General features: G+C 37.8%; 1 protein-coding gene across 4 annotated transcripts in view; it reads left to right on the top strand.

Annotated features, from left to right (window-relative positions):
* The first annotated feature begins 2114 nt into the window (after positions 1-2114).
* Positions 2115-12737, top strand: part of EPB41L5 (erythrocyte membrane protein band 4.1 like 5) — a 78347-nt gene continuing 67724 nt past the window's right edge. Inside the window, exons 1-4 of one of the 4 annotated variants that reach the window (XM_058195568.1) lie at positions 2115-2422; positions 5177-5395; positions 6598-6782; positions 11236-11340. In XM_058195568.1, coding sequence (XP_058051551.1) covers positions 5302-5395; positions 6598-6782; positions 11236-11340 — 384 coding nt within the window. In that variant the 5' untranslated portion in view covers positions 2115-2422; positions 5177-5301. Of the gene's footprint in view, positions 2423-2922; positions 3303-5176; positions 5396-6597; positions 6783-11235; positions 11341-12737 lie in introns of those variants that run through there. The other 3 variants (XM_058195559.1, XM_058195577.1, XM_058195579.1) reach the window with 3 other exon arrangements.

The raw sequence follows: 12737 nt of genomic DNA, 5'->3' as shown, positions 1-12737 counted from the left end.
TGTTTTTAATCTCTATTATATAGCTTCAACAATTTGAAGCAGCTAATTAATTAATTAAATACAGAATTACATATAACTTTAGCTGCCAAAATACAGTAGTATATTGACGTATCAAAGGCCGGACATCTGTTTTGCTTGTCAACAGAAAAATAAACTATAAGATACTAGCCAGATCACCTTTCTCAGGAATTCCAAACTCTGAACAACCCCCAAGTTTCATACTTTCTCAGAGAAAAAAGGCCTAAGTCCTACTTGGAAAGAAGGAAAGTTCCATAATTGCTGACATTTATATGACTTTATTCACAATATTTACTGCATTATCTTTTGGGTAGGGCTGTTGACTAACTGCAACAACTTGGGTAATATAAATATTTTGTCGCACCCATTCTTAATTCCCATTTTGCAATAGTGATCTATGTGTGTGTGTGTGTACCTCATGTATATTTTTACATATTTGTTACATAAGCAAATACTTATTTGAATCTGTGAAGCAGCAGATGGAGACAAGTTTCTTGAAGCCCTCTAACGGTGCATCTGAAATATGTTTTGTTGAAAACAGACACATTATTTCTTTTGCTGTGAGAAAGACCAGTTTCAATCCCTAACTTTTCTAATATTGTCAATATATAAGTGATACAGAAGAACAACCCCTAAAATTTCAAAAGGGAACACAATGCCAAGTTAGTTCAATATGTTGATTAGTTGCTGTGCAATAGGTTATATGTTATTTTAACATTGCATAGAATAATAACAGTGGATAATGGATCATGTCACCAGAAAAGCTGGAAGAGAAAACAAAACCAAAGAAAAAGCAACAAGAGGAAAAATAGAAAAAATATTCACAGCATTAAAGTACAAATACATTTTAACCTCTCTCCCTAAAGTTACATTATTTTTCTTTCTATAATTTATCCTACCTAATCATCAAAACCATAAATCACAAGTTTATTTATTTCTGTAAAAAGTCGATAAGGATATGGCTTCAAAGTTCAAAACACCACTACAACTGACTGTATTTTATATCAGAATTTGTATTCACTATAAAGGATAGATCAAGTTGGAGCACATAATACCTGAAGTAGTCCAATCCACTACCTGTCATTTATTAATTACAACACTAGTCTCCCACCTGGTTACATTTGGTCTGATGTAAAATGAAAATACCCATTATTGGCCAACATTTTGGTCTAAAAACATTCGCTTAGCAGATTTTTGATGGGTAACTAAAGTTTAGAATGGGGATGGAATCAGAGTTTGTGACTCTGCAGATTTAAATACCAGTTGAACCTGGGATGTTAGGATGAATTAATTCAGAATATATGAATGGCTTCTAATACCCATAGAGCTAGTAACAGCATGTTACTCCTCCCCTAAAATAGGATTTGGATCTCCATCCTCCTGGAACACTTGTTGAAACATCTGTTTCAGAGGTGGGTTTCAGCAGGTTCTGACCAATTCTGGAGAACCGGCAGCAGAAATTTTGAGTAGTTTTAAGAACCGGTAAATACCATCTCTGATTGGCTCTGCCCCCATCTATTCTCTGCCTCCCAAGTCCTAGCTGATCAGGAGAAAATGGGGATTTTGCAGTAACCTTCCCCTGGAGTGGGGAGGGAATGGAGATTTTACCCTTTCCCCTGCCATGCCCACCAAGCCATACCCACAGAACCGGTAGTAAAAAAAAATTTAAAACCCACCACTAATCTGTTTGGTAAATAGCTGAAAACGTGCCTATTTGATTATGCTTTCCTAATAACTACTCCAGGATTAAATGTTTTTTTTTTAGATTGCCTGTGATGAAGTTTACCATATTTTGATGTTATTTTTTTTAAATATAATATCCGCAGGACCGCGAGTCGCCAGTTCAAGAACACAAAACTCTTTTTAACACTTCGCTCCTAGTTCATGATGGTCCGGATTTGGGTAGCCGGGATATAGAAGCCGTCCTATTATGCTTTTCCATAAACTCAAAGCGGTGTTTGAGAATAACGTTCCAAAACAATTGACTCGAAAAGCCTTAGAAGAGAATAAAACGACCCTAGTCGTTTTTGTTTTATTTATTTTAGTAAACTAATTAAAACGATTCGTGCCTGGAACGTGGCGTGGGAACCCCCGAAAACCCAAGCACCTTCCTTCCCACACATCTCGCCAGAACACACACAAACCACGCACGCACTTCGCCTTGGCGACCTGTCCAGCCTCGAACCACGCGACCAGCTCTCGCAGAGGAGGCCCGGGCGAGCGGGCGAGGGAGGGAAGAGGAGGAGGAGAGAGGCGGCTCCTTAGTCTTACTCGGCGGCCATTTGCCTCCGCCCCTCGTCCCTTTCCTCGTCGCCACCGGGATCCGATCCCGCCAGCACTACTTTTTAGCGCCGGCGGCCGGGTCGCGGAGGAGCGCCCTTTGGAAGCGAAGGCGGCTGGGCCGGTAAGTTGGGGAGGACGTGGGGTGTGGTGGTTGTTGTTATAAAAGCAAGGTGAAGTTTCCCTTAAGAACCGCAACCAGGCTGTTGCTTCTTTCCTTTGCTTCCTCCGTCCTTTTCCCTTTGTCGCCCTCGGGGAGGCTTTCGAAACTCTCCAGCGATCTTAAGTTTCGTCTCCCGTGGCTCGCGAGGTTGGGTCGATCCTGTCGATCCCTGGAAGGGGGAAATCGGTGCCTCTTCAGCCTTTTTGGATGCCTCTAGGATGGCCTCCTCCCTTCGCCACCGCCCCCCCCCACACCCACCTACCCAGACACAGACACGCGCGTCACGCCTTGTTCAGATGTAAACCTTTTCCTCCCCACCCTACTCCCCGGATCTATCCGGTTGCTCATGTCGAGCCGCCCCAAAAGGTGTCGCGCTCCCTGTGACAAAAGCGCGCTTAAGGTGGGAGAGAAGTGAGTCCAAAGTGCGTCCGGGCAGGAATTTTTTTTTTAGTGATTTTAAAATAGAGGATTAAGGCCGTGGTTTTCTGCCTCAAACGCCTTGATCTTTTCACCCACGAGAGTGAGAAATCGTCTCCCGCTGCCCTGGGGTCAGGCTCAATTTTGTTTCTGAAAGATTCTCTGCTCAGTCCTTGTAAATTTCCCATTTCTTCCGAAATCGGGCCAATATGGAAAAGGGGAAGTGCTTGAATCATTGATCCCTCCCCACCTGTTTCCATATTTCCATGGCACCTATGTTTTATTTTTATTTTATTTTTTTAATCCCTTCTTTTAACGGTGGACAAGGTTAGCTAAATCTTCGTTTTCCCAGATTTTGCTGGAAGGCCGTGATCCTCCATATGTATGGACGAACTTGATCTGCTTAGTACATTATGAGGATATTGTAAGTGTTTAGCCCAGATATTATTTGGTTAACCTGGTCTGAAATTGAGTTGTAATGCAATTTCCACTTTTATCTTGTTCTGGAATGGGGTAAATGCATTCTCTATATAATGGTTCTCCTGTTTTATTTTCCTAAATACGTTTGTAATCCCATCATGAGTGCTCTATGAAATTTCCTACATGTAATGAAATAAGACCATAATTTGTGTGAAATTTGTATAAAGGGAAGAGATTATATATGTATATGCAGCAATGTGCCGTGTACATCCGTTCTTGTTGCATGCTAGCAGAGAATTTGAACTACTGTATTGATAGGAATTGCTATGATAGAGGTACCATATTAGAACAAGATGTTATGTGATTAGAAAAATCACTGTAAATTCCATACTCTTGTGGCAATTTAAAGCAGAATGGACAGATATTCTTTTTTTGTTTTTGTCTACTGTCTATGTACTTAATGAGCATTTTGTATCCTTTACCAAACAAGTTAACCATATGCTTATATATGCTATGCACCCCCTCTCCACCTTATTTCTTAATGTATGTGTAAGTGTGTGCAATGTACTGTCATCAGGAAACTACCCACCCTTTTTCCTATGAGTATTTTCCCTTTACCATAGCCAAGATTTCTACTTGCTCTTCCTTAGTTGTCAGACTATGAAATTAGTCCTTTCATGGACCTGTAAATGATTGTTTGGAGAAGGCATACTAACTGAAATCAATAAATTAAGCAGAGACAAAAATCACAACACCTCCTTCCAGGTTCCTAGCCCAATAATATATGCAGCTTTGCTATAACCTTTGGTGAGTCTTAAACAATATCCTTTTGATAAAACAGATCTGATACTTTTATGTACTATCTTGCGTGAAACTGCCAGTGGTAGCTGATTTGTATACAGAGTCCAGATTCAATCCCACATCATATGTTTAAAAAAAAACCTGGAATAAAAGATTTGTAAAGATTTATTCGATATCTCACAGAATCATAATTAAAGTAACCAATATTATATAGCTAAACCAATTTGCCAAAGCAGCTTTATATATCCAAAAAGCGCAACACATTTAAATTTCATACTCATAATTTTTTTAAGTTAGAGTCTGGAGTTGTTTAAAAAAACAAACCAGCTTTAAATTAACCATTGTTAATGAGAGCAGAAACAATTGAATTATATTGATATGTTTAAGGTTTTAATCATAAAAGGTATAGTTGAAGATTAAAATTTAAATCTCCCAGTTCTGCTAACTTGACCTTTGAAGAATCTCAGGCTTTTACAAGGACATGTGAAGGCAAGTCCAGGCAAACAAAGTAGAAGGTATTTATGCCAGTTTATTCTCTCTAGTACTGGTGGAAGATAAAATTTCTGCCATCATTTGGATTCAATTAGTCATTCAGAGTAGAAACTCCAGGAATGCTCTTAATGTATTTTATGTGAGTAGGCTGGTTTCCCCTAATCTAACTCAAAAAAGTCGCTCTCTGTAGTCAAGATCATCATTTTGCCATAACACCAGAATTTATGCATGACCATCTCCCAATTTCTTACAATAGGAAAGTTAGTAGAAAGGCTTCTTTTGTCACTTGGTCACTGGATCTAATAATGTATGAACCCCAGTGCTTTTAAATAATTATTGAAAATAGTTCAATAATATAGTTCAGTAATTTCATCATTATTTTACAAATAAAGTATTGTTTTATTCTATTTAGTGAAGCTGTGTCTTATTGGGAGACACTGTCCTATCATGCTTGCCTATCCAAGGGATGAAGATTACAAGAATGACTTTAGTCTTCCAACTTTTGATATGAATATAAACACTGTGATCATGAACTATTTAGGTGGATGGAAAGTTGCTGAAAAAGTGATTGATTTGTACTTACAGAAATCTGGGGTGTGTGTGTGGAGGAGGCAGTATGGATTATCTGAATTCATGGGTGTCTTCAGGCATAGAAGATAGGCACCTAGGCACAGACATTAGTCCCTCTCATGGGTGATTCTGTGACTTGAATGAAGAGAACACAACCAATCCTGTCCAAGATATTCCAGTGGTTTTCAAAGCTGTCCACACAATGCTGTATCCTGGACGGTCTGCAGAAGTTGGGTACTGTTTTATTGACCCAGTTGTGGTTAAGGGAGAGATGGGCCCATGGTTAACAGGTGTCCCAAGTCTTTATGCTTTATATATTCCCCCTATCGTTTTTAATAACTACATAAAAGTTTTGAGAGAAGTCACTCACCATTTTGGGGTGATAGTTGTACATTTCCACCTAAGGCTCATTTAGAGATATAATTGAAATTCTGATTGTGGAAAAAAAGAGACTCGGACTGAATCCAAACAAAATGGAGTGGGAGTTAATTTAAAAGCCAACTGATTCCAATCCTGCACCGTTTTTAATTCTCAAGGAGGTTGCGCTTTCCCAGGAAGAGCAGTCTCCTAAGTGGGTAGTCCCCCGGGATTTGCAGGTAAAAGCTGTGGCTAGTGTTTTAGTTGCAGCCTTACCCTGTAAGATAGTCTGTGTGCTCTTATCATCTCTTGATTAGCTAACTAGAATTTGTTCCAGATGGGTTTGTCTCTGTAGACCAGCCAGAAACCATCCAGGATGTCTCAACATAAGTGCTTACTCAGCCATTGCTCTACCTGCTATCAGTGCTTCACTGATTATTGGTGTATTTCCAATTCAAGATGCTTTACAGCCCCATGTGTCTCAGAGACAGGGTGCCTAAGATCCTTCCTTCCCCAGATAGATTTTGCCCATCCCATTCAACTTGGCAAGGCTTGTAGGGAGGTGTGGCAGAAACAGATCTAACAACAGGCATTCTCTATGGGAGCTCCCTCTTTTGGAACAGCTTGTTTCTTTGGCAAGAATGGCCTCCACTTTCATGGTTTTCCAGAATCTGATGAAAACTTAGTTTTTACTTAGGGTGTTAGCTGTGTAGCTTTGGTGCCTATGTTAGTCTAAAGTTTTAAGGAAACTTGGTGTTATTTATTATTTTATATTTTTAATATCAGTAAACTGCCTGGAACTCTTCCAGATTGAGAAGGATATTAGCAGCTACAAGCCACTTCCTGAATTCTTGTGATATGTTGATTCTACTTGGTTTCTACAATTAATGCTTCTGATAGCTCCTGGTACTGAAAGCAGGGATGTAACATTATTGTATCTGTTTTGCAAATGTTTTTTCCATAGCACGGGCATATTTAAAAACTTTGTGAAATGTAAACAGGTATTTGCTTTAGGGAGAAATAGTGCCGTCTTGATTTCTCTTGAAACATTCACAGCTTCTTTTTCGGGTCTTATTTAGGAACGATGTTAAGTTTCTTTCGCCGAACACTTGGACGCAAGTCTATGCATAAACATGCTGAGAAAGAGCGGCTAAGAGAAGCTCAGCGAGCTGCAACTCACATCCCTGCAGCTGGAGATGAGAAATCTATAATTACATGCAGGGTCTCTTTGCTGGATGGAACGGATGTCAGTGTGGACTTACCGGTATGATACATTTAATGTATTTTATCAAGAATCTTGGCAAATGTTTAAGAAAATGTGTCCTCCTTTATCTCTAAATTGAATGGAATACATTGTGTTCATGTGATTCAGTCAAGAATGCAAAAATTATTAAAGTTCTTAAAAGATATTGGTCATAGGTCTTCCAACAAGGATTTTTAGAAGAAGTACTAGGAACAAAAACAACTGACGGAATGGACTCTCTCTTTTTCTGTAGTCCCTTGCCTGCTATCCAAATTTTCTAGAGAAGGTTGGGGAACTCTCCAAAGAAGATTTGGGTTGTGTGAGAATATTTTTCTTCCAGTCTGTTTCAGATTAAAGAGCAGTCAAAGAAAGCTGCTTTGACAAGGTTTTGGCTTTCTGTGTGTTTTTTTTCCAGAAGCCCCAGGAGTACTTTGTAAAAGAAAAAGACTTGTATGAGTTAAATCTGACTCCTGGAGTCTTCATGAATGAATCTGTGAACTTCTCTTGGCAGTGATTTGTATGATTTTAGGATACTTTTTTTCCAATTTGCTTGTCTAGCCAATACCCCAGCATTCCCATGTTGTTCAGCCCAGTTAACTAGAGCTGACCTTTAGCGAAATGCTCTGTTTACTCTCTCTGGCTGATTTATAGTTCAGTTACAGATGAAAAGAATTATATACGAGGGTTTGTTCTTTATTTCTTTTTGAGCAATACTGATAATTGAAAAAGATAAACTGCACAAGTCTCATTTCTAAAAGAACAAAAAAAGATATCAATTCTTTTTTAAAAAAATGGTAGATTTAATTTAATCTACTTAATAGTAGATTGAAATATTTAACTGCTGTTTGGACTTTTTCTGGCTAGGACAAAATTTTGAAACCTAAATACTGTATATTAATCTAGAAATGGATGGATTTTTATTCTACTCTCTATTTGTAAACAATTTCATTTGCTTTATTCTTTTCTGTCATTGTAGATCAAATACTAAAGGCCTAAAGCCAAGAAATTAAATAAAGTTGAACGTATAAATTGTGTAACTAATTAGGACAAAAGTCAGTAGATTGAGACAATGTCTTTCTGTTTTGCTGAAATAGAGTTCTATTGCCACCTAGTTATTAAGATACATCATTTTAGAAATTAAAGTATTATTGCTTTTTAGTATCTCATGGAACATGTTGTATTTCATTGAAAAAAATATTTCATCAATGTATTGCCTCAGTCACAACAGTAACCCAACAGCGTACAAAGCGTGCATATTTAAGAGTTAAAACAAGTAACAGAAAATAACTGTTCATAACAAAGAATAGTAATGTTACTAACATTACATTGGGGAAAAAAACCCACAACATATTAAAACATATATCTTTCAATGGGATCACAAACCGTTGTGCTGAAGATTTGCTGAAAAAGCCAAGTTTAAGGGCCTTACGTAAACACAAAAGGGTTTGGGGCCATGCAGACTTCAGGAAGAATTCTGGTCCAGAGGGCAGGTGTGGTTTCATAGAAGATTCATTACTCAGGACCTACAGATTTCACTGCTCTATTGATGGAGTAAGCCCTTCTAGATTTTACAGGATGAGTAGAAACAACTGGTCCCATTGGTATCTAGGTCCTAAGCCATGAAGGATTTACTTTGAACTCTAGCCAGTGCAGCTTATGTAGTAGTGTTACATAGGCAAAATAAGGTAAACTCATAACAATTCATGCTGTTGCATTTTGGATCAACTCTAACTTCTTAGTGTTCTTTAGGGGCAGCCGTATGTAGAATGCATTGCAGTAGTCTTTATGCAGGGTGACCAAGCAGGAGTAACTGCATAAAGATCATAATCTGAAGATCCCTCCACATGCTGGGAGGATCATAACTGGCACATCACATAAATCTGTGCAAAAGCCTATATCTTTTTGAGGTACTGCTTGATAGGAGGAAAAAGAGTATTTTGCAGGATCATCAAGATTGATGAAAAAATGGCTTTTGCAATGAAATGGCTTTATTCATACTTTGTGACAAATGCAGACTGTATGAATTACTCCTTGTTTTATTTTTATTTTTAAAAACAAGCAGCTTTTTTTCAGTATAAATTGCCTCAAAATTCTGTTAGAAGAGATGTATTTAAAGCTTATGCATTTGTGTGCATTTTAAACAGTTTAACCTTTTATGAATGTTGGGTATGGGAGAAAAAGAAGCAGGAATTTAGGTTGACAGCTTATGGTAACTGCTTGGGGGCATTCATGATTTCCCATAAAAGAGATTTGTTCTGATTTTCTCTGCATCTAAACTAGGCACATAAGAAATTTCAAAAAGTTAGTAGTTATTGTCATTCCTTTTCAATAGGCTAAAAATGGTTGGATTTTTCTTTTAGCTGCATTTCTCCTATTGACCATCTGGAATGTTATGAATTACCATCCCCAAACCCTCGGACATTGTCCACTTGTTCTATATTGAATAATAGACGACGTATTTATCATTAGCTGAGATGGCATTAAGATTTACTATATGACAATTTCTTCCTTAGAGAGAATAATAGTAATTGTGTTTCCCATCACTTGTTTGATTTTATAAAAAGTACATACCGATAATTGGTAATTCAGTTTTAAAATGATTCAAAATGCATACCATTCATCAATTGAAACATTTCAAGGAATTACTTTTAGTTTTTTGTTGTATGGCACAAAAGGGCTTGTTCTGGATTTTATAATATAATAAGAAAAGAAACAATTATTGCAGAAAAGCTTTTAATACCAGATACTTTAAGGATGCAGGATTCCTGGAATAGAAATGATTAATAACCAATGGTTTGGGAATACCTTAATTATATACAGAAAACACTTTCATTTAGCTTATTGTATATTGAGATGTGATTGTTGAACTTTTTGTAATGAAATATTTGATTACTATATAAATAGTAGTATAATTATCATTGGAACTTTAAAAATAGTTTAGATAATCACTTTTAGAATTTTTTTATTTACTAATTATTTTACCTAGCATATATGCATTCTGAATTAAAATGAAGGTTCTTGAATAGCTTGTTTGGCACTAAAGTTCTTGTTAAGGTTAGGAATGAAACACACAATCTCCCCCCCCCCCACCCCCCTCAAAAAAACACATCTTGGATTACAAACTACTGGTATGTGTTATCCTAAAGAATTTGGAAATGTTTCTGAAAAATTCTGTTAACAATAAAAAAATCTGAATTTCTTAATGGTGTTGGCTTCAGTAATCAATTCTAAGTCCTTTTGGGAACTGCATAGATAATTGGAAATAAAACAATAGGATCTACTATCATAATACAATAAGAAGTTTGAGTTCCAGAACTACTAAAAGTTTCTGGTTCATTTAGTAAAAAATCGACTATTATAATTTGAAGCCAGAAGAAAAGGTAGTTATTTATAAAATTATAGAATAATAGATTTGAAAGGAACACTATTTTATCCAACCTTTAATATGTATGGGAAAATCAATTACATAAGGTTTTTTTAAATCCCTGGAGACAGAGAACTCATGATCTCCATAGATATTTCCTTCTGTTAAAAAGATCCTATCAGATAAGTACAACACGTACCTGTTGTTTGGTCCTAGTTTTATATGGAAAGGAAACATGTTCCTGATCATCTTCCCTGGGGAATACTTTTAGATACCTGAATGTTGTCTCCTCAGTTTCTTTTTCCAAAGACTGAATTTCACCCCATTCTTCAGCCTGTTCTCGTAACACAGGTCCTCAATTTTTTTGAATTATTTTTGTCACTCTTCATTAGATTTGTTCTAATTTATAATTTGAGAAGGGGAACATTTGTGTCTCCTTCTTTGGGGTAGGAAACAAGTTAATAAGTATGCAACATCTTCTTCTCCCTGCTTTCACCTCTTATATTTGAATATTTAATTTTCCTCAGAGTTGAAAACGCCGTGCAAAAACTCACTGGTTATAGATGTAGGATTGGATTTGGGAACTGGGAAAGAATGAGTGAACACTTAAGGGGGAACTTTTCAGAAAAGATTGCTCAGTCCTGAGAAAGAGGAATGTATAGGGAAGAAAATCAGAATAACCCCAAATGGGGCAAAGCAAGACCCTGAGGGGGTTTTCAAGATTTTGTTACTCTGCAATAAAGAGCATTCTTGGAATTCCTGCCATGACTGTTTCTTGCCCACACTGGATCATACTTTCTCAGACAAACACACCTCACAGGATTATTGTTGCAGGGGAAAAAACTAGAACAAGGCGTGTTATACATGCCATCTTGTACTCCTGTAGGAAAGGTGAAATAAACATCTGAACGAATCATTATCAGTTCAATTATTGGAGTCAATATGTTCACTGCTATTCTTTCTTTGGTCTTTGGAATAGTTTTACAGCCAGAATTTGTACCTGTAGTGTCAAGAGACCTGGAGTACTTCTTGGCGGCTTCTGGCCTCAGAAGTAGAGTTAATCTGTAACTAAGCTATATCTTCCTAACTCGATTCCTCTTGCAATTTCAGAAAAAAGCCAAAGGACAACATCTGTTTGAGCAGATAATGTACCATCTGGACCTTATTGAAAATGATTACTTTGGCCTACGATTCATGGATTCAGCACAAGTGGCTGTGAGTATCATGGTATTTTTCGATATGATATTCTAGTAGATTAAATCATATTAAGTGGAATTTGAGATTTATGTATTATATAGTGTGTTAGAAACATGTTTTTCATGCTAAAACAATTTATCAGTATTGTTACTTTAGAGCAGGGGTGTCAAACTCAAGGCCTGGGGACCAGATCCGGCCTGCGGGGTGCTTAGATCTGGCCCACAGGGCCACCCTGGAAACAGTGAAGGACCAGCCCACGGTACCTCTGCCAGTGAAAATGGAGCTCAGGAGAGCTTCATGAGGCCCTCCCGAGGTTCTTTTTCACTGGCAGAGGGTTGCAGGAAGCCATCACAGCTGAAAACTGAGCTCACGAGGGCTCCATTGTCTCTGTCAGAGGGTTGCAGGAGCCATCACAGCTGGAAGTGGAGCTCACAAGGGCTGCGTATGGCCCTCCTGGGCTCCATTTTCTCTGGCAGAGGTTGCAGGAGGCTGTTGCAGCCAGAAACAGAGCTTGGGAGCCCATTTTTGCTGGCAGAGCGCTCAGGCCACCAAAGGTGCCCATGACATGAGTGACGTCAAGCTGGCCGTGCCCCACCAGCGCCCCCCCCCAGGTCAGACACAACCCTGATGCGGCCCTCAATGAAATAGAGTTTGACATCTCTGCTTTAGGGGCTGTTCTTAGTCATGCCAACTGGAATTGTCCAACATATATGTAGATTACTCAAATTTGGTAAATGTTCATTTAACATCTTTTGGAAGAATCTGGTAATATTTTTTCTCCACTAACAAATTTTATTAAGAGGCATATGCTTTCAGGTACCCTTTGATTTTTTTGCCACCAAAGGTAGCATGGTTCTCCTAAAGGGTTGACCTCTTTCATTTGCTATTCTTTCATGTGCTTCTGCCAGCTCACATTAAAAAGATGGCTGCTTATGGCATGTTTTCTTATAGGGTTTGCCCATATATCCTCAGGTTATTGTCAGTACTGGGTACCATACTAATCTAAGGAAACAAATCAGTTGTTTGTATTTGTATTCAGTCATTTTCACTTATTTATAGTCTGAATGTATTTATGATTCTTATGTGTTGGTAGGTAATTTTTATCAATCCTTTGAAAAATTGTTGGAAAACTTGTTTTAATTTGAAGTTCATTTTATGCAAATCATAATGGGATATAGTGTCCCGGGGGTGTGTGTGCCTTAAATGAAAGTTTTGTGTTCTTTACTGTTCATCTTGCTCCTCCCTCTCACTTTATATTAGAAGTGAGCAGTGAGTTCAGAATCCTTTCACATTCAGCATAATGCAAGATATTCTATCTAAGGTCCAATATCTAACATTTCCTTAACAGCTAAGTTTAGGAAATATAAATGTACTTGCTTTATAGCCCTGCTTTCTTCCCTGCAAACACTCAGATT

Source organism: Ahaetulla prasina, chromosome 1 (assembly GCF_028640845.1).
Source record: "Ahaetulla prasina isolate Xishuangbanna chromosome 1, ASM2864084v1, whole genome shotgun sequence".
In the NCBI taxonomy this organism is placed as follows: domain Eukaryota; kingdom Metazoa; phylum Chordata; class Lepidosauria; order Squamata; family Colubridae; genus Ahaetulla; species Ahaetulla prasina.
This window is presented reverse-complemented; position numbering and strand designations above follow the sequence as displayed.